At 40.4% G+C, this 22,091-nt stretch overlaps 1 protein-coding gene across 1 annotated transcript in view; it reads left to right on the top strand.

Moving 5' to 3' along the window:
- LOC309636459 (neural cell adhesion molecule 1-like) overlaps positions 1-22,091 on the top strand; it is a gene marked incomplete at its 5' end in the record, with an annotated part of 41,628 nt that overhangs the window by 367 nt on the left and 19,170 nt on the right. The window contains 2 exon segments of the mRNA XM_082409605.1: positions 182-414; positions 14,300-14,746. Coding sequence (XP_082265731.1) covers positions 182-414; positions 14,300-14,746 — 680 coding nt within the window.

Genomic DNA, 22,091 nt, shown 5'->3' with positions numbered 1-22,091 from the left:
GAGTCAAGGCATCTGGGGCAGCAGGGGGTGCCCACACCCAAGCAAGAGAGATGAAGCTAGAAAAGTTGGCTGGCGCCTCACCCAAGAGCTCATCCTTGCAAACGTTTGTACCCAGTCATTCAGAAGTGCAGAACTGTCATGAGTTTAGCTGGAAAATCATGGCCTGATTTGGTTCTTGAAGATTAGTATCTTGCCTCTTTGGGGAGGAAGGCAGCGAAAAGAAGAAAGGAACAAAACCAGAAGACACCGAGGAAATGGGGAGGCTGCTGTTCCCGGCCTGGGCGCTGACTGTGGGCAGTTGGGTGCGAACAGGGCTAACCAGCTGGGCGAGCGTCCCTCAGCAGAGGGGCAGCACCCTGGGCAGGCGCTGGGCCTCCACCATCGATGGATCCTCCCCTCCAGCACCCAGGCTAGGTACTCAGTTACCAGCAGCCCAAAGGGCAGGAACAGAGCTCTGCCAGGCTGGCCTTCCCAGAGGGCACGTGTAAGCAGCACAGCCAGGAAGGTGAGCGACAGGCTTTGCTGGCTTGTCGGGAAGGAGGGCGATGTCTGGCTCGGCACGGCTGGAGTCAGCGCTAGCCTCCCCTCGGACACGGGCACTGGGCCCCCGGTCTCAGGCGCACACAGGCCTCCAAAGCCCTTCCCTCAGGATGGCGCTCAGACCCTCCACCCAGCCCACCCTCCCGCCCCAAACACCAGCAGGTCAAGCACCACTCAGAGAAGGGGGCCTTTAAAGGGCTTTAGAAAATCTTAGAATCCGGATATGGAAGCTACTATGTTTCACTTGTAGCTGAGAGCTCTGCTCCCAGAGCACAGGATGGCCGAGGGGGGCGAGATGGGAGGGTCTCGCTGTGACCCCCAGGCACCGCTGACCTTTTCAGCCACATGCCTGCCTTCCTTGGAAATACATTTCATTAACAGCCAAACGGAACACCCTGAGAAACAGGAGGAATTCTTGGTTCGTTTCAACCCTTAGCAACAGTGAATTTTCACCACCGGGTATTTCGTCTGCTCTCTGCAATGCGCTGGAACTTGCCTTTGGGCTAAACGTGCCTCAGCTGTCCACGGCACCCGACACACTTGGCGACTCCTAATATAGGCCTCCTAATGTGCATGTGGTTAATACTGGCTGTTTTAATTTTAGCACATCGGAAAACATAAGGGGTATAAGTTCTAGTAGCATTAAAAACAAGAAAGAGTTAACCAATTCTAATAGTAGCTTTTCCTTTTCGACCACTTCCCAAAATTATAGTTCCCTTTTTCTGTCTAGCAGTTGTGGATGGTTCCTTCACCAATGGAGAAGTTATCCACTGGTACTGAGACAGAAATGATAAATATGCCATTTAAGTTACAGGTAATTTAGGAGGGTTTGATCTTCATTGGAAATTAAGATACTTTAAGTTAATCAAAGGTTTTCAATCTGCATTTCTGGGAACCTAAATTAAGGCATCACACAACATTTTCAAAAACAGAAAAGCCATTTCATTGGACTAAAAACTTAGTTTTAAGGTGGCAGAAAGTACCTTGATAATTTTCTTTTAAGAAAGAAAGAAAAACAAGCCATTAAAGAGAAATTCTTCCGAGAGAACTAAAACATGTTATATACCTCTGACTTGGCACTCCTTCCATCTGGAGAACATTTTGGATAACTGCTTTCATCACAGAATGATCTAAAGTAAAATAAATTGAAATTAGAGTAATTATTTCCCAGTGAGTGGCTATTTCCATTTAAAACCAAAAGCCAACTAATTATTGCTTTTCCCATAAAATTAAATATGAAATCTACATTATGGAATTATACACTTATTTCCCCCTTTGTGTATTCTAATTTCTTCCTCAAAAACCTACGATGCCACCTTGCAGACTGCCCCCAATGGCTACTATTTTGGCAGCAGCAAAGGTCAACTTTAAACATTTTGCATCTAAAGTGGCTTTGGATACCTTTGGATAGAAAGTACAGTCTGAGCACTGTCCAGACACTTAGATACCTAAAGCGCATCTAAGATAACAAACCAAAGTCCTGATATTCCCTCAAAAGCTGCTCCTCCCATCAGCCCCCTCTAAGTGATACCACCCAGTTGCACACATAATCATAAACGACTTGTCTCTTTGTTACTATTTCCTTCATACCCCACATCTAATCTATCGGCAAGCCCTGTTAGCTACACCCTCAAAACACAACCTGAATTCAACCACTTTTCACTTGCTCCAAACTTCCAACCTAAGCTAAGCCATAAACATCTCTTATTTGGACCACTGTGATAGTCTCCTAACTGGTCTCCCTGTTTCTCTTCTTTATCCCCCCAAGTCTATTCTCTATACCAGGTCATCTTATTGAGATACTATTTGGATCATGCCTTTTTCCAGTTCAAAACCCTCTACTCATTTAGAATAATCCACACCTTTACTCTGGCCTTCAAGACTTTACAAGATCAGACCCCTGGCTAGCTCCTTGACCTCACGTCATACCACACTCTTCTTCACTCACTACTCTGACCATGTTGGCCTCCTTGCTTTTCCTTAAATACTCCACCCACCTACATGCCTGCATACTCATTGCCTCCTTGTCCTGGAATGTGCTTACCCCAGATCTTCCATGGCTTGCTCCTCTCTTCATTCAGGTCTCCGTTCAAATGCCACTTCTCCAGTGAAGCTGTTCCCTAACAAACCTATCCAATGGAGTCCTACCTGCTCCCCCCCACTTTCCTTACATTAAGATATTTTTGCACTTCCTACTGTCTAAAATTATATTACTTATCTGTTTACTCATTTCTGTCTGAACCCCTTCACTAGAATGTAAGCTCCACAAGGGTAAGACTTTTGTCTGTCTGGTTCACTGCTTTATCCCTAGTGCCTGACCTGTATCTGGCACACAGAAGCTATTAAATAAATTACTTGTGAAACTGACAAATGAATAAAGTACTCCTTGCAAGAATTCAGAGGTTGCACAACAAGGAAATAATGCTCTTGGTGGAAGCAGGCTTAGTATCTAGGGTCACCTCTATTCAGAGTAGAGATAAGAACAATTTAAAGGTATAACTCACTTTAATTAGTACATTATCTGCTAAAAACATAAGGGAAGTGCAACATTACAAAAGTACAGTTGACACTTGAACAACATGGTTTGAACCTCACGGGTCCACTGACACACGGATATTTTTCAATAAATATGTACTATCGTCCTACACGAGCCAAGGTTGGTTGAATCCACAGATGCGGAACCACTGACTATAAACTTATACCCAGATTTTCAACTGCGTGGGGGGCGGCACCCCTAACCCCCAACCTGTTCAAGGGACAACTGTATACGATGAGGAAAGTGAAACACATTAAGTTTTAAAAACTGTCAATACGTGAACAAACTCTTTTTGTTTTGCTATGTGTTAATCAATTAAAAAAAAAAAGTGACCACATACCAACAAGTGGATTTTTTTCTTATATCCAAAACGACCAGAGTTCTGTTGCTTTCAAGGGCCTTTAGTAAAGCCTTTGCTCCTTCACTGGTGAGGCCACACTGCTGCAGGTCAAGTGCTTTCGATGAAAGACAAAAGGTCACTTGTGAAGTCTATACAGATTTAACATATAGACAACTCTCATTTTCTCACGTGTGGAAGAGTCCTGCATAAGACCAGCCATGGCAGCTTTGTAATTTTGGGTATGGAAAAAAACAGAAACGTATACACACACACATACTGCATAATCCAATTTAAAAACCTCTTCTTGGAATGTTCATTGCAGCTCTATTTACGATAGCCAGGACATGGAAGCAAGCTAAGTGTCCATCGACAGATGAATGGATAAAGAAGATGTGGCACATATATACAATGGAATATTACTCAGCTATAAAAAGAAACGAAATTGAGTTATTTGTAGTCAGGTGGATGGACCTAGAGTCTGTCATACAGAGTGAAGTAAGTCAGAAAGAGAAATACCATATGCTAACAGATATATACGGAATTAAAAAAAAAATGGTTATGAAGAACCTAGGGGCAGGACAGGAAGAAAGAAGCAGGTGTAGAGAATGGACTTGAGGACACGGGGAGGGGGAAGGGTAAGCTGGGACGAAGTGAGAGACTGGCATGGACATATATACACTACCAAATGTAAAACAGCTAGTGAGAAGCAGCAGCACAGCACAGGGAGATCAGCTTGGTGCTTTGTGACCACCTAGAGGGGTGGGATAGGGAGGCTGGGAGGGAAACGCAAGAGGGAGGAGATATGGGGATATATGAAAATGTATAGCTGATTCACTATGTTACAAAGCAGAAACTAACACACCATTGTAAAGCAATTATACTCCAATAAAGCAAAAAACAAAAACAAAAAAGAGCACTTTTTGGATGTGCAATGATAACCCTGCCTTTAGTACCAATAAATCGTCCAACATATTCTACAATTACAGAACTGAAGAATAACTGTATATAACCTATGAGAAAAAAAATCACAAAATGAATCTCCGTTCATAATTAGCAAGGGCAGCAGTGGCATGTAAAACCTCAGAAGCAAAAACTGGTGGAGCTGAGAAAGGCACTGCATTCTTTTGATCATGAACTTGAGCTTCAAATCACACTTCAAACTAGTTACAAGGGGAAAATGAAAGAGAAGAAATGTACTAACTGTTAGTTTTAGAGCAAAAAAGACAAGTCTAGGAGGATACAAATAATAACAAATTCAAAGAAGGTGTGAAGATACAGTACATACTAAAAACCTATCATGAAAGTATGATGGTCAAGAACTCTCTCAGTAAAAGGTCAGACAAAAACTAGAACAAATGATCATGAATTCTAGTAGTTCTGGGGCTGAACAACCTACTCACTTAAACAAAAGGGATCATCACAAAAGCACAGGTATTAAAAAATACTACATGAAAGGCAACTATCATGAGTCATTTTTTTAAGTCTTGTGTGGAGCATCACATTTAAACAACTGGAGTCTTTCAACACCCCATGGCACACAGAAACAGAAAGTCAGACATAAGGATCTGACAGGATAGGATACAACCGTTACAACCTCTCACTACAGAAGAATGGACACAGGGTATAATTAACCAACTAGCCAAATTAATACAAACAGCCAGTAAACCCATCAGTAAATCAAAGGAATACAAAATAAAACAACATGTGGTTATTCTCCTATCAGATTGAGCCAAGCCTTTAAAATGTGTATACCCTTTTGATCCAACAACTCTCTTTCTAAGTATTTAACCAAAAGAAATAGTCAGAGATATAGGCAAGGATACATATCAGAGTACTATTTGGAACTGAAAAACTGGACATAGCTTATATACAAGAACGGAGAAGCTATGTGTACAGAGGCATAGTCATATAATGGAACACTGAACAGTCACAAAAAATGATGCAGTAGATGCAAATTTACTGACTTGCTAAATTAACTGAAAAAAGTTATGAAATTTGGAGTAATCCCACTTGCATGAAAAAGGGAGAGGTACTCATTTTTGTAGTTTTACACTTTTTAAAAAGTGCTACAAGCCACTGTTTGTGTGAGGCAGGCTTCACATCCACTGTTGGCGTGGACTACAAATTGGCATAGCGTTTCTGGATGGTAATTTGGCAATGTGTATCAACAGTCTTAAAAAGGCGGAAGCAAGAAGAACTACAATCCTGCAGCCTGTGGAACAAAAACCACATTCACAGAAAGACAGACAAGATGAAAAGGCAGAGGGCTATGTACCAGATGAAGGAACAAGCTAAAACCCCAGAAAAACAACTCAATGAAGTGGAGATAGGCAACCTTCCAGAAAAAGAATTCAGAATAATGACAGTGAAGATGATCCAGGACCTCGGAAAACCAATGGAGGCAAAGATCAAGAAGATGCAAGAAATGTTTAACAAAGACCTAGAAGAATTAAAGAACAAACAAACAGAGATGAACAATACAATAACTGAAATGAAAACTACACTAGAAGGAATCAATAGCAGAATAACTAAGGCAGAAGAACGGATAAGTGACCTGGAAGACAGAATGGTGGAATTCACTGCTGCAGAACAGGATAAAGAAAAAAGAATGAAAAGAAATGAAGACAGCCTAAGAGACCTCTGGCACAACATTACATGCAACAACATTCGCATTATAGGGGTCCCAGAAGGAGAAGAGGGAGAGAAAGGACCAGAGAAAATATTTGAAGAGATTACAGTCGAAAACTTCCCTAACGTGGGAAAGGAAATAGCCACCCAAGTCCAGCAAGCGCAGTGAGTCCCATACAGGATAAACCCAAGGAGAAACACGCCGAGACACATAGTAATCAAACTGGCAAAAATTAAAGACAAGGAAAAATTACGGAAAGCAGCCAGGGAAAAACAACAAAAAACATACAAGGGAACTCCCATAAGGTTAACAGCTGATTTCTCAGCAGAAACTCTACAAGCCAGAAGGGAGTGGCATGATATACTTAAAGTGATGAAAGGGAGGAACCTACAACCAAGATTATTCTACCCGGCAAGGATCTGATTCAGATTCGATGGAGAAATCAAAAGCTTTATAGACAAGCAAAAGCTAAGAGAATTCAGCAACCCCAAACCAGCTCTACAACAAATGCTAAAGGAACTTCTCTAAGTGGGAAACACAGGAGAAGAAAAGGATCTACAAAAATAAACCCAAAACAATTAAGAAAACGGTCATAGGAACATACATATCGATAATTACCTTAAACGTGAATGGATTAAATGCTACAACCAAAAGATACAGGCTGGCTGAATGGATACAAAAACAAGACACACAAATATGCTGTCTAGAAGAGACCCACTTCAGACCTAGGGACACATACAGACTGAGAGTGAGGGGACGGAAAAAGATATTCCATGCAAATGGAAATCAAAAGAAAGCTGGAGTAGCTATATCCATATCACATAAAATAGACTTTAAAATAAAGAATGGGGCTTCCCTGGTGGCGCAGTGGTTGAGAATCTGCCTGCTAATGCAGGGGACACGGGTTCGAGCCCTGGTCTGGGAAGATTCCACATGCCGCGGAGCAACTAGGCCCGTGAGCCACAACTACTGAGCCTGGGCGCCTGGAGCCTGTGCTCCGCAACAAGAGAGGCCACAATAGTGAGAGGTCCGCGCACCGCAATGAAGAGTTGCCCCCGCTTGCCGCAACTAGAGGAAGCCCTCGCACAGAAACGAAGACCCAACACAGCCAAATAAATAAATAAATAAATAAATAATAACTAAAGGTGCTAATAATTAAAAAAATTAAAAAATAAAAAAATTTAAAAAATAAAGAATGTTACAAGAGACAAGGAAGGACACTACATAATGATCAAGGGATCAATCCAAGGAGAAGATATAACAATTATAAATATATATGCACCCAACATAGGAGCACCTCAATACATAAGGCAACTGCTAACAGCTATAACATAGGAAATCGACAGTAACACAATAATAGCGGGGGACTTGAACACCTCACTTACACCAATGGACACATCATCCAAAATGAAAATAAATAAGGAAACAGAAGCTCTAAATGAAGCAATAGACCAGATAGATGTAATTGATATTTATAGGAGATTCCATCCAAAAACTGCAGACTACACTTTCTTCTCAAGTGCGCATGGAACACTCTCCAGGATAGATCACATCTTGGGTCACAAATCAAGCCTCAGTAAAGTTAAGAAAATTGAAATCATATCAAGCATCTTTTCTGACCACAACGCTATGAGATTAGAAATCAATTACCGGGAAAAAAACGTAAAAAACACAAATACATGGAGGCTAAACAATACGTTACTAAATAACCAAGAGATCACTGAAGAAATCAAAGAGGAAATCAAAAAATACCTAGAGACAAATGACAATGAAAACACGACGATCCAAAACCTACGGGATGCAGCAAAAGCAGTTCTAAGAGGGAAGTTTATACCTATACAAGCCTACCTCAAGAAACAAGAAACATCTCAAGTAAACAATCTAACCTTACACCTAAAGGAACTAGAGAAAGAAGAACAAACAAAACCCAAAGTTAGCAGAAGGAAAGAAATCATAAAGATCAGAGCAGACATTAGTGAAATAGAAACAAAGAAAACAATAGCAAAGATCAATAAAACTAAAAGCTGGTTCTTTGAGAAGATAAACAAAATTGATAAACCATTAGCCAGACTCATCAAGAAAAAGAGGGAGAGGACTCAAATCAATAAAATTAGAAATGAAAAAGGAGAAGTTACTACAGACACTGCAGAAATACAAAGCATCGTAAGAGACTACTACAAGCAACTCTATGCCAAGAAAATGGACAACCTGGAAGAAATGGACAAATTCTTAGAAAGGTATAACTTTCCAAGACTGAACCAGGAAGAAACAGAAAATATGAAGAGACCAATCACAAGGAATGAAATTGAAACTGTGATGAAAAATCTTCCAACAAACAAAAGTCCAGGACCAGATGGCTTCACAGGTGAATTCTATCAAACATTTAGAGAAGAGCTAACACCCATCCTTCTCAAACTCTTCCAAAAAACGGCAGAGGAAGGAACACTCCCAAACTCATTCTATGAGGCCACCATCACCCTGATCCCCAAGCCAGACAAAGATACTACAAAAAAAGAAAATTACAGACCAATATCACTGATGAATATAGATGCAAAAATCCTCAACAAAATACTAGCAAACAGAATCCAACAACACATTAAAAGGACCATACACCACGATCAAGTGGGATGTATCCCAGGGATGCAAGGATTCTTCAATATACGCAAATCAATCAATGGGATACACCATATTAACAAATTGAAGAATAAAAACCATATGATCATCTCAATAGAGGCAGAAAAAGACTTCACGAAATTCAACACCCATTCATGATAAAAACTCTCCAGAAAGTGGGCACAGAGGGAACCTACCTCAACATAATAAAGGCCATATACGACAAACCCACAGCAAACATTATTCTCCATGGTGAAAAACTGAAAGCATTTCCTCTAAGATCAGGAACGGGATGTCCACTCTCACCACTATTATTCAACATAGTTTTAGAAGTCCTAGCCATGGCAATCAGAGAAGAAAAAGAAATAAAAGGAATAAAAGTTGGAAAAAAAGAAGTAAAACTGTCACTGTTTGCAGACGACATGATACTATACATAGAGAATCCTAAAAATGCCACCAGAAAACTCCTAGAGCTAATCAATGAATTTGGTAAAGTTGCAGGATACAAAATTAATGCACAGAAATCTCTTGCATTCCTATACACTAATGATGAAAAATCTGAAAGAGAAATTATGGAAACACTCCCATTTACCACTGCAACAAAATGAATAAAATACCTAGGAATAAACCTACCTAGGGAGACAAAAGACCTGTATGCAGAAAACTATAAGACACTGATGAAAGAAATTAAAGATGATACCAACAGATGGAGAGACATACCATGTTCTTGGATTGGAAGAATCAATATTGTGAAAATGACTATACTACCCAAAGCAATCTACAGATTCAATGCAATCCCCATCAAATTACCAATGGCATTTTTTACGGAACTAGAACAAATCATCTTAAAATGTGTATGGAGACACAAAAGACCCCGAAGAGCCAAAGCAGTCTTGACGGAAAAAAACGGAGCTGGAGGAATCAGACTCCCTGACTTCAGACTATACTACAAAGCTACAGTAATCAAGACAATATGGTACTGGCAAAAAAACAGAAACATCGATCAATGGAACAAGATAGAAAGCCCAGAGATAAACCCACACACCTACGGTCAACTAATCTATGACAAAGGAGGCAAAGATAGACAATGGAGAAAAGACAGACTCTTCAATAAGTGGTGCTGGGAAAACTGGACAGCTACATGTAAAAGAATGAAATTAGAACACTCCCTAACACCAGACACAAAAATAAACTCAAAATGGATTTGAGACCTAAATGTAAGACCGGACACTATAAAACTCTTAGAGGAAAACGTAGGAAGAACACTTTTTGACATAAATCACAGCAAGACCTTTTTGGATCCACCTCCTAGAGTAACGGAAATAAAAACAAAAATACACAAATGGGACCTAATGAAACGTCAAAGCTTTTGCACGGCAAAGGAAACCATAAACAAGACGAAAAGACAACCCTCAGAATGGGAGAAAATATTCACAAATGAATCAACGGACAAAGGATTAATCTCCAAAATATATAAAGAGCTCATGCAGCTCAATATTAAAGAAACAAACAACCCAATCCAAAAATGGGCAGAAGACCTAAACAAACATTTCTCCAAAGAAGACATACAGATGGCCAAGAAGCACATGAAAAGCTGCTCAACATCACTAATTATTAGAGAACTGCAAATCAAAACTACAATGAGCTATCACCTCACACCAGTTAGAATGGGCATCATCAGAAAATCTACAAACAACAAATGCTGGAAAGGGTGTGGAGAAAAGGGAACGCTCTTGCACTGTTGGTGGGAATGCAAATTGATACAGCCAATACGGAGAACAGTATGGAGGTTCCTTAAAAAACTAAAAATAGAATTACCATATGACCCAGCAATCCCACTACTGGGCATATACCCAGAGAAAACCATAATTCAAAAAGACACATGCACCCCAATGTTCACTGCAGCTCTATTTACAAGAGCCAGGGCATGGAAGCAACCTAAATGCCCATCGACAGACGAATGGATAAAGAAGTTGTGGTACATATATACAATGGAGTATTATTCAGCCATAAAAAGGAACGAAATTCAGTCATTTGTTGAGACGTGGATGGATCTAGAGACTGTCATACAGAGTGAAGTAAGTCAGAAAGAGAAAAACAAATATCGTATATTCACGCATGTATGTGGAACCTAGAAAAATGGTACAGATGAACCGGTTTGCAGGGCAGAAGTTGAGACACAGATGTAGAGAACAAACGTATGGACACCAAGGGGGGAAAACCACGGTGGCGTGGGGATGGTGGTGTGCTGAATTGGGCGATTGGGATTGACATGTATACACTCATGTGTATAAAACTGATGACTAATAAGAACCTGCAGTATAAAAAAAAAAAAAAGTCTTAAAAATATGTCACACTTAGTCATTCCACTTCTAGGACCTTATTCTACAGAAGTAATCCCAGTGAACACAGAGACGTACATACAACGTATTCACATTGTTTCTGACAGGGTAAAGCAAACTGTGTAAATCTAATTGCAAAGAATTGATTAAACTATAGGACATCAATACGATGGAATACTACATGATACATCATTAAGTGAAAAAAGCAGGAATATGAAATAGCAAGTATACTACAATTCTATTTTTGTAATCACTAAGTGTACAAATGTATTTATAGAAAAATAAAAAACTGAAAGTGTATGCACCAAAATGAACAGTGATTAAGTCTGGGTATTAAGATTATAGGTAACTGTTCTCTTGTTACTCTGTATTTGCTATAAAGAATATATGCAACTCTTAGAGACAGATTAAAAGCAAAATAAAAGTTATCAGTAAAATGAGGGTTTAAAAAAAATCCTATCACAACAGTGTCATGCCAAAAGCTAAGCATATATCATATTAAAAATTCAATATTTTCAATTTTAGAATTTACCTCTAAGCCACAAATCCTCACTAAGAGATTCTGCCAAAGCACTTGCACCCAGGTCACCAATGAGCGTGTTGCAGTTCAGAGAGATGCGCCTCAAACCAGCCATACAGTCAAGCTCAGGTCTCCTGGAACGAAGACTCTCAGCCCAGGTTTCTTCATGCCTTCCGGTAGTCTGATACTTCAAAGATTTAAAGGGATGAAATTAAGATGCTTGAAGAAGGAAACAGGGTGTGCCTACTGAGTATGGCTTACTATGTCAGAGATTTACACACACACATATCAAGCATATATGCCAGGAGAATCAACCTGAGAAATTAAACAGTCACTGCTGCTTTACGAGTCCAGTGACCCAGATTCTAGTTGGTCAGTGATTAGATTCCAGCCACTGGATGACCTGCTCTTGAACAGTTATGTAAAGTTGGACAACTCAATTACAGTCTATGAATTATTTTCCTTATCTTCTAAGTCAGGGAATTGGTTCTAAATTCTATCATTGCTGAGGCTCTAAATGTCATCATTCTGTCCTCCAATGGTCTCCAAACACCTGACTGGGCAACCCATAAGAAAACTTTTTAATATGCATCTTATTTTTTAACAAATTATATACATGAAGTTCTATACATATAATGTATGTACATTATAAACTACACAGATAGTGTTTAAATGATACAAAGCTAAACAGGTTCTAATATGTTCTTTTCCTAACTCCTATGGCATTATTTTATTTATTTTTAAAAAATATTTATTTATTTGTTTGTTTGTTTGGCTGTGCCGGGTCTTTAGTTGCAGCATGCCGGATATTTTACTTGTGGCATGTGGGCTCTTAGTTACGACAGGCACGTGGGATCTAGTTCCTTGAGCAGGGATCGAACCCAGGCCCCCTGCATTGGGAGCACAGAGTCTCAACTGCTGGACCGCCAGGGAAGTCCCAGGCATTATTTTTAAAACTATATTTACAAAATGGATCTCACATGCTCCCTAGGGTATGCACACCAACTTTAGAGGCCTGGACTATGCACAGCCAGTCGGATGCGCCTTGGGAAAATAGTGGTTTGACATTTAACCACAAGTATTGTCTTAAAGACATTCAATTCTTTATATTCATAAAATAAAGTTTGGTAATAGGGAACACGGACTTTAAATGAAAAAAGTCTTATTACATTCGTGAAAAAATAAAAGACTCTAAGTGCCTTTGACACTCTAAAACGAAAATCATTAGGGTCATTTTTCTATTAACAATACCTTACAAAAGCTCCAAGCAGAAATAACAGCAATCGCTTACACAGTGCTTAGTATGTGCCAGGCACTATTTATACAAATTAGTTCATTTAAACCTCATCATGAGGCACAGAGGTTAAGTGATTTGTCCATGGTCACTTGCTATGAAATGGGAGAAAGGGAATTTGAACCTAGGCCATTTGGCTTAGGCACCCAAGTTCTTGACTGTTTTCAACCCCAGGGGTCAATGGACTTGCCCTGTAGAGGCTCAAAAAAATTTTCAATTTTTAAAATCTAAACTTAAACATTTCCAGCTTTGTGGGCTATACAGTTTCTGTTGCAACGACTCAACCCCACTGGCGTAGGGTGAAAGTAGCCATAGCTATCATGTAAACAATGGGTGCGACTATGTTCCAAAGTAACTTTCTTTACCAGGCGACGGGCTGGATCTGGCCCACCAGCCATAGTTTACCTACCCTTGATGTGCACCATCAAACTATTCAGAAGGCTTCATGTCGAATTAGTAAATAACTTTAGGCCTAAATACAGTAATTATAACCACTGTAAAGTTGTTAAGGCATTATTTTAAAAACTGTATTTACAAATTGCTGATGTAGTGATTTTTATTAGTTTATAAACTACAGCAGCTAGTAAACACTTGATTCAGTTAAGTCTTGAAGACCGTAATGGCATAGTTGTTTCACAGTATCACAATCAATGTTTTCAGTAACTAAAAATACATTAAAATATTATTATATATTAAATCTCTTATTTCTAAAATTAAGTGGACTATCTTTACTACATGGCAGAATCCCAAACTGAAAACTGGTCATATTCTTTCAACAAAACGAAAGCTGCACTCACACGTATCAAAAGACAAAAATTAACTGCCATCTGTATCAATATATTAATGTGCTTCAATCACATATGTTTTCATGAAAGTTCAAACATAAAAAAATCACCTTTAAGATCTTGGCCATGTGATCTGCTCCCTGCCATGTCAGATTACACCCCGTGAAGTTTACTGTCTTAAGAGTGGTAGAGTTCCTAACACCTTGACAAACAACTAAAAGAAAGAAAAAAAACCACACACACAATAAGATGAAGACCCTATACATTTGTCAATCTTGACTTATTTGCTTTTCTTGAGTCAATTGGAGGTTTATAGCCACATTCTTACAATCATTAACTACAATCTTCCCAAACAGGTAATTGACGAACAGATGCATTCGAAAACTTGTCAGTAACAAAGCGTTATTCAAGTTTACAGCAGCAGTTTAATTCTATTTAGATACTAAAACTGAATACACTGAATACTGCAAACTTTATTCCCAACCACTCAGTAAAATACTACATACCTTTTGAGACATAGGAAAAAACTAAAAATCTTAAGACTCTTCCTATTTTCATTTCCAATGATACTTCCCAATCTTGATGATCAATCAGCGATTTAAATGTCAACTATAACCCAGTATTTTATTAGGTGCCACGCAGTATACTAGAGCAATAGAAGAGAGAGGACCTCAAACCCTCTGCTCCCTCAAATTGAAAGGCAGGCTTCCTTACCCCTCCAGACCACTACTGGACACAGGGAAGAAGTCGGCCGCGCTGTCGCAGCGCAGCTTCACCGGTCATCATGGCTCGAGCGCGGCCTCGGGGACGCTGGCTGTGGACACGGTGCCCACACCCGCCTGGGGGCCCCGGCTCGCCTCCCGGCCCCTCGGGCGCCCACCGCCCGGCGGCTGCGGCCCCGCAGCGTGCGCAGGACCCGCGTCGCAGCCAGAAGACGCAGGGCCACGGGTCCCAGTTAGGCAGGCCCCTCCATGCCGCGCTCACCTTGGCGCCGGCCTCATCGCCCTGCGCGCCGGGGGGCTGCCGTTCCAACCGGCGGGCGGCCCCGTGGGGGCGGGGCTCGAGGACGTCCGTGCACTCGCCGTGCGTCCGCACGCAGCCCCGCCTCCCATGGGGACCCGGCCTGAGGAGCAGGGCGGCCGGAAAGGTAGGAGGTGTGGAGAATTAAGGGTTTCCAAAAAGCGTTTGCTGACTGATCCAAGCAAAAGTGAGACATGGTTGTATCAACGCATTTTTTAAAAAAATATTTAATTGCAGTGGTTGATTTTTTTTATTATTAATTAATTAATTTTTAAAATTTAATTTAATGTTATATATTTATATATAAATTTATTTATATTTATATATATTTATATTTATATATAAATATATTTTTATATATTTATATTTAATTAATTTTATATAATTTAATTTTTTATTAATTAATTAATTATTTAATTAATTTTTGGCTGTGTTGGGTCTTCGTTTCTGTGTGAGGGCTTTCTCTTGTTGTGGCAAGTGGGGGGGTCACTCTTCATCGCGGTGCGCGGACCTCTCACCGTCGCGGCCTCTCTTGTTGTGGAGCACAGGCTCCAGACTCAACGCATTTTAAAAGTAGTAAAACTCCAGGTAAGTGTCTGTGCTCGCCCTGCCTAGGAGAGATCGTGCCCTCCGTGAGGGACACGTGAAAGGCTGAGTGAACGTCTGCCTGTGGTCCATTACCTGGTGCATTTCTGTAGTTGCTGCTGACTTGACACGGTGGTTGGCAAATGGTGACGTGTTCCATGCATTCAGGACATGATCGTGGTGACAGCACCACAGTTGCAGCCCTTCCTCCAGGGAACTTGTCACAGCCCTGCAAAGCCACTGACTGGCAGAAGTGACAGCGCAGCAGATAGGAGGACCTTAAACCAGAGGGGGCCAGGTCAGCTGGCACATATTTTCAAGTGATTCCAAAACCTTCCATCTGCATCAAACCATTAGACAACTAGACTCGTTTTAGGCTTCGAGTTATTTAAATGTATCGACTCAGGGAGAGTAAAGCTTCTTGTTTTCCCTCTGGGCTAGTCTGCTCATTTCAAAGAGCAAGTCCGATCAATAAAGATATTATTCAAGAAGGTGCCGGGGAAGCTGACCCCAGAAAAGTCTGCCAAAGAGTGTGGCACTTTGCATCACTTCTGCTCTCAATACGTTCTGAAAAGTGTGGTGAAATTCTTCATTCGAGGTCTTGTCATGTGTTTCCTGGCCTTTGGAGAAAGGTACCACTGTGTTTTGGGAAAGGGGCCAAAAAGCAGATTAAAATCTAGTATTATGACTGGAACTTTTTTAACAATGTAAAATTTCATAGAAAAAAATGTTTATAAAAATATGCCTCTTTATGAATATAGAAGGTTACATTTTCTGTTTTTGGTGAGTTCAAGTCGGCACTCCCTGTAAAATGAATTCTCTGTTTTCTGCCTCAAATCCTTTTGAGAATGAGTGTAGAATACATAAATTACATGTTTCTCTTTGCAAATTGGCCTTCAATATTTCATGTGCCAAGAAAATGTTACAAAATTAGGGCAGCATTAATATCTTTATGCTAATAATGCTCTCGAAACACAGTTTTGTGTATTTCACTTCATCTGCATAAACTGTTTGGTGGCTGGCAAAACTGGGAGTAGACTAATATGCTACAGACAAAACCCAAGATGCATTTAGTGCTCAGATGTAAATTATTCCCATTTTGGCATCCTTGCCACTATGAGGGATCTTCACACCATGTTATAGGAAACCTGAATTACAAACATGATGTCCTGCCTTCGGGTCAGTTACACTGTTTTCGATGAACAGAGCCTTCCTCTACCCATGGCATTCTGCTCAGGGACACAAAGCGCCTGTACGTTCCACCTCTTCCCCACCCCGCCTCCCTCAGTCCCCCAACCCAGACCATCTACTTGTCATGGCAAAGGTCTTATTGGCTGTTTTGCTTTGAAACCAACCACAAAAGGATTGCAAACGTTTTGGTGACCATCCAGAAATTGCTCTCCATGGATTATAGACTTCAGGGATAATGAAAAGTACTGATTTCCTCAGAAACTTTGTCCGGCTATACTGAGGGAAAACCAATTTTAAATGGGCAAAAAACACCTAAATCCTGGTAAATTTCATGCCAGTTATAAATGTATGAGATTTCTCAGCTTTTAGTTTATAGTCAGAACAGAAATGGATACAGTGACCTATGAAGGTCAAGTAATCGTACATCTTTTATCATCACAAGGAACTACTTGACGTCTAAAATTTGGAGGGGGTAGGAAAAAGAATGACAGATTTTTTAGTACACAAAATACTGTAAATAGGCATCTCAAGCAGTCATTTGCTCCACATCTGCAATATCATCGGGACTACTTAGGCTAAGAGTGATTAATAGCAGTGATTGTAAGAAGGTTTTTTTTTTTTTTTAATTTCTATTTATTTATTTATTTATGGCTGTGTTGGGTCTTCGTTTCTGTGCGAGGGCTTTCTCCAGTTGTGGCAAGCGGGGGCCACTCTTCATCGCGGTGCGCGGGCCTCTCACTATCGCGGCCTCTCTTGTTGCAGAGCACAGGCTCCAGACGCGCAGGCTCAGTAATTGTGGCTCACGGGCCCAGTTGCTCCGCGGCATGCGGGATCTTCCCAGACCAGGGCTCGAAACCGTGTGCCCTGCATTGGCAGGCAGACTCTCAACCACTGCGCCACCAGGGAAGCCCAAGAAGGTATTTTTTAAAGTGCATTATCATCTGTTATTTTCAATTTTGGTTTCATGAGGTTCCACTGCCAATACGACTTTGTCAGAGTTTTCCAGCTGAGTCTTCCTTTTTCTGAGGTTTCTTTGTATCCTAGTGTCTAGGTACTTGAAACTAAAAATAACTTGTTAAATCTTTGTACTCTCAGAGGACATTAATCTTATTTCTTAAGCATTTGTTCTTCAGCTGTGTCTGTGTTGGAGAGGAGTCCTGCTTTTTGTTCAGCTGTTTTTCTAGCCCTGATGGGTAGATGAAAAACCTAAATGAGCCCAAAGGAGTCTCATGTAATTAACAATTATACCTATTAAATGTCTCAGAAAAGACCACTGCCTTTGCTGGGGAAGCTTTTCTCAGGCTTAGGGAGAAGTTGTCACTGGGCCAGATCCATTCTGTATCTTATCAGCGCCTCATTTACAGCCCTTATGGCTTTCAAAAGTGAGGAGTAGGCCTTCCAAGGGGAAGCTGAGCTCTGAGTCAAGGGTGATGGCAAGGACTGGGCTTGAAAGAGAAGACTGACAGACAGGCAGAGGTGGAGCCATAGCATAAAGAAACAGTGACAGAAAAAGTGGAGGAAGACAGCTGTGTCAGGGGTGGGTGGAGTGAATCACAGCACACACCAATAGTAAGTTCACAATAAATGTGTGATTGACTGGATCAGATAAAAGGCAGGGAAGGGGGGATTATGTTACTGATTGTTTCTAAAGAAGATTAACTTTTTCTTTCATTTCCTTTCTGCTTATCACCTAAAATTCCATAGCTACACTGACTTAGATATGTGGCTATTAGTTCCTATTTACATCTTGTATTCTTTTCATTCTTCTTATAATGTGTTCCTTGGTTTTTTTTTTTTAAATAACTGCTTTATCATTTCAATAAAATATTTGGGGAAACTATTGTACACATTTCATTATGTTACAATACTTGTTAGTGATTTCTAAGGAGATGATGAATTAAAAATAAAACAAAACCAAGTATGTACAGGCAGGAAGCTGTAGATCCTAATTTTTAGAAACTAGATGGATCTGTCATTTTACAGTTGAGTCGATTATACGCCTTCAGAAATGTTTGAGTTCATAAAGGTACATATTGTCCTATTTTCTTCTAAGTGGCGTTCATTTGGGGGTAGATTCAGGATGTTGGTGTGTTTTGTGGATGTAATTAGTAATTTGGTCTTGAGAATGTGTTAGAAAGTACTCTGGACTGCAGTCAGAGACAGGAGTTGAGATTCTCCTAGAGTGATGCGTAAAGAGAAACACCACAAAAATTACGTCATGCCATCCCCCTGCTTAAAGCCTTTCAGTGACTTTCTTAATAAAATCCAGCTTCTTCAGAAGCCTCCTGTGAGCTCTGGTCCCGCTCTCTGAGTCTTTTCCTATGTCACTTTCTCCCCTTTGGCTGGGCCCCAGTCGCTCACACATTCTTTCCAAGTTCCTAGAAAACGCAAGCTCCTTCCTGCCTCAGGGCTTCTGTGCCTGATGTTCCTTCCCCTGAAATTCTCTGCCCCCCCTCCTTGCCCAGCTGGCTCCCTTAAAAACCAGCTCCTTGGAGAGGTCTTCTCTGACCACCCATCTCAATCAGGCCTCCTGCCTGTTCTCCCAAAGCATGCGAGTGATTTTCTTTGTAACACATGGCAACACCTCTGAATATTTTATATATTTAGACTTTACTGTCTCCCCTTCTGGAATATAAGCCAGTTACCTTATCTTGTTGAACGATGAACCCCCCCGGTGCCTGGCCCTATTCCTGGCTTATGTAGGTGCTCAGTAAAAAGGTTTGGATAAAGGGAAGCTTGAGTTCTGAACTAAAGCATTAAACTTGCGAATCTGTACAAGTGAAAGGAATCTGCAAATAAGAAAACCCGGAGACTTGACAACTGAAGTTTAGTGCTCATTTGAAGCATATAGAATGAGAAGGAGCCATTGAAAAACAGAAAGGCAAAAAAAAAAAAAAAAAGAAAAGGCAAAAAAAAAAACTTTCATATTTAAAGCAAGTCAAGAATAGCAAAAGTTTAAACTATCAAAATCTTACGATGACAGAGCACAAACAAAAATCAATGTATTTTAGTGCCTTTAAAAAATATATATTTAGAAAGAAATATAAAATGTTCAAATCACCTTCAAATTATGAGAAGAACATGAAAACATTGGACAAATGCTAAGATATCACTTCATGGGCAGTTTTAAGAGAAGGAAAATGGGAAGAAGAGTAAGAAGGTAAATAGGAAAAGGGGGATGGGAAGAAGAAAAACAAAGGAAGGAGAGAAATACTCTGAAGACTCTGGTCACTTGGGGGTTGGAGAGCACTTTGCTTTCCCTGCCCTGTGAAGTACTAATCAGTTGAGTAACCAGGGCTGAGGGCTCTGGACCTGCCCCGCTGGAGGGAATCTGCCTTCAGAGCTGCAGAGCTTCTATCCAGAGCGATAGCCAATGATAGCCGTGGACCAGGTGAAATCAAGCCAGCCGTCAGACTCGGCCAAGAGGACAGAAGTTCCAACAGTGTTTCGTGAAATGGAAAATGGCATGACCCACAGGGAACTGTCTTGCTTTTGTTAGAATGGTTGGTAGCAGTGCCCGAGACCCTGGGGTTGATCTGGCAACCATGACGATGGAGTTTGGGAATGGGTGAAAATTGCTTTGTTAAGCCTAATGCAGGTTCTAACCTTGGTGGAGGAAGTGGTATTTAATGTCACATAAAACCAAAATGAATTTCCTCTAGAGAGTCATCTGGTTGGCATTTCTTTCCTATTTTTCTTCCTTCCTAGGCCAGCTCAAGTCCATTAGAATTCTGTTAGCTAAATGTGAATGGGTTCAGCATGCCTCCTCTCTGTGGCACATGTTGAAATTTTCCTATAAAATACTATTTTAATGTATTAAACAGAATTTTATTAATGTCAGCCCCATAGATTTCCATACAACCCAGTACCCTGTCTGGAGTAACATTTACCGGCGTCGGTTTATTTTTATTATTCTCAATTCATGATGACAAAATACTTAGTGGGAACAAGAAAAGGGAAAGTAGCTTTGCTGCTTGAGCTAAATTACTGGAGGACTAAGATTTGCATTTAGCATTCTGGCTGTTGGGCTTAATTAGGCCAATAGTTTCCTAAAAGAATTGAAGCTAGAGTTTTCTCTTGGTTGTCTAAAAAGAATTAGCCAGGCTTGGCTGTGCCAGGCTGGAAAATTTACCGGTTTATTAAGAAGGGGCATTTTGCAGGCACGACATTAAAAGATTTTGAGCTGCGCTGGCACTTTGGTTTCCCCAATGAGGAATTTTTGACATTAATCCTGTGTTTGCTCTGAGGAGCTTCCGGGGCCATTAGCACCCTGTGGGCTGACATTATCCAGGGGCAGTGTTAAGATCAGCTCCGTGCTTTGTGACCACCTAGAGGGGTGGGATAGGGAGGGGGGCAGGGAGATGCAAGAGGGAGGGGATATGGGGATATATGTATATGTATAGCTGATTCACTTTGTTATAAAGCAGAAACTAACACACCGTTGTAAAGCAATTATACTCCAATAAAGATGTTTATAAAAAAAGAAGTGAACTCATTTTGGAAAGCTGGAAGGTTTCAGAGTAAAGTGTCCTTATCTTTTTTAGTACCCATGTTACCGAACAAATTTCGAGTACCTGACACACAGTGAGGCCAAACAAACCAAAACATCAGAGTTTGGAGCAGAGAAAGGTTATTGCAGGGCCATGCCAGGAGACAGATGGCTTCTGCCCAAAAAACTCCGAACTTCTCAAAGGGTTTCAGCAAAACACTTTTATTAAAGGCAAGGTGAGGGAGAGCGTGGTTAGTTGTGCAAACTTCTTAGTGGTGGAATCCTTTGTTCTTGCAGATATCTACATAGGTCAGGGCAGGATGTTCCTGTAAACCTCCAATAAAACAAATGTTATTTTCTGTTCTGCAACTTTTTATCTCTATATGAATGGACTCTTAAAGGTCAGAGTCCTGAGAACAGGCTATCCTGTATATTTCAGGCTATAGGCAACATTCTTTTATAAAAGGTTCAGAGCACAGGCAACAGAACAGATCTAGTTTGTCACATACAAGCTTATCTTTCTTCTCGACCTTGGATTCAGAGTTATACTGCAAGGAAAAGAGAAACATTGACTTTTTTCTGTTGAGAAATGCTAAAGACATATTTCCCTCTCTCTTCTCACAAATAAAAAGACTTTAATGATCGTTCCATTAATACAAGGTACCAAGGATTATCACTCAGGCTGTTGAGCCGCAAATGCAGGATACTTACAAGAAACTTGCCTACAGCAACTCGTGCTTTACTTAATCACAACTGGAAACTCGTTATTTTTTTTAATGAATCTAAGTAATAAAATTTAATTCATACAAAGATGGTCACAAGAATGCAGCATCATTCCACCCCAGTTAGGGATTAGACTGCTGGGATGAATCATACATCCAGGGGAAAAAAACTGGGCTGCTTTGAAAAATTATTTGATGGGTGTAAGTTTTCTCCTTAAATGCTTACATTTTCCCATATTTCAGGCTGTTCCTCAAAATGTACCAGGTTCATAAAAGTTAAATCTGCAGTTGTAAGAGCAGCTAAAAGAAAATACAAGCACATGACAGAAAAAAAAACACTTCTCTCTAAAATGGTGAAAGGACTATGCTAGTAGGGAGGGCAGTTTCCCAGAACATTCCCAAAAGGCATTCTCAGTTTGGGCTAAGTCTGAGGCATCCAACTGGAATTCAAAGTTTTATATGCATTGCTTTTTTTTTTTTTTTTT

The sequence above is a fragment of the Balaenoptera physalus genome (assembly GCF_965194825.1).
Source record: "Balaenoptera physalus genome assembly, chromosome: 10".
NCBI classification, from domain to species: Eukaryota; Metazoa; Chordata; class Mammalia; order Artiodactyla; family Balaenopteridae; genus Balaenoptera; species Balaenoptera physalus.
The sequence above is the reverse complement of the archived record's forward strand: the minus strand, read 5'-3'. Positions and strand labels throughout refer to the sequence as shown.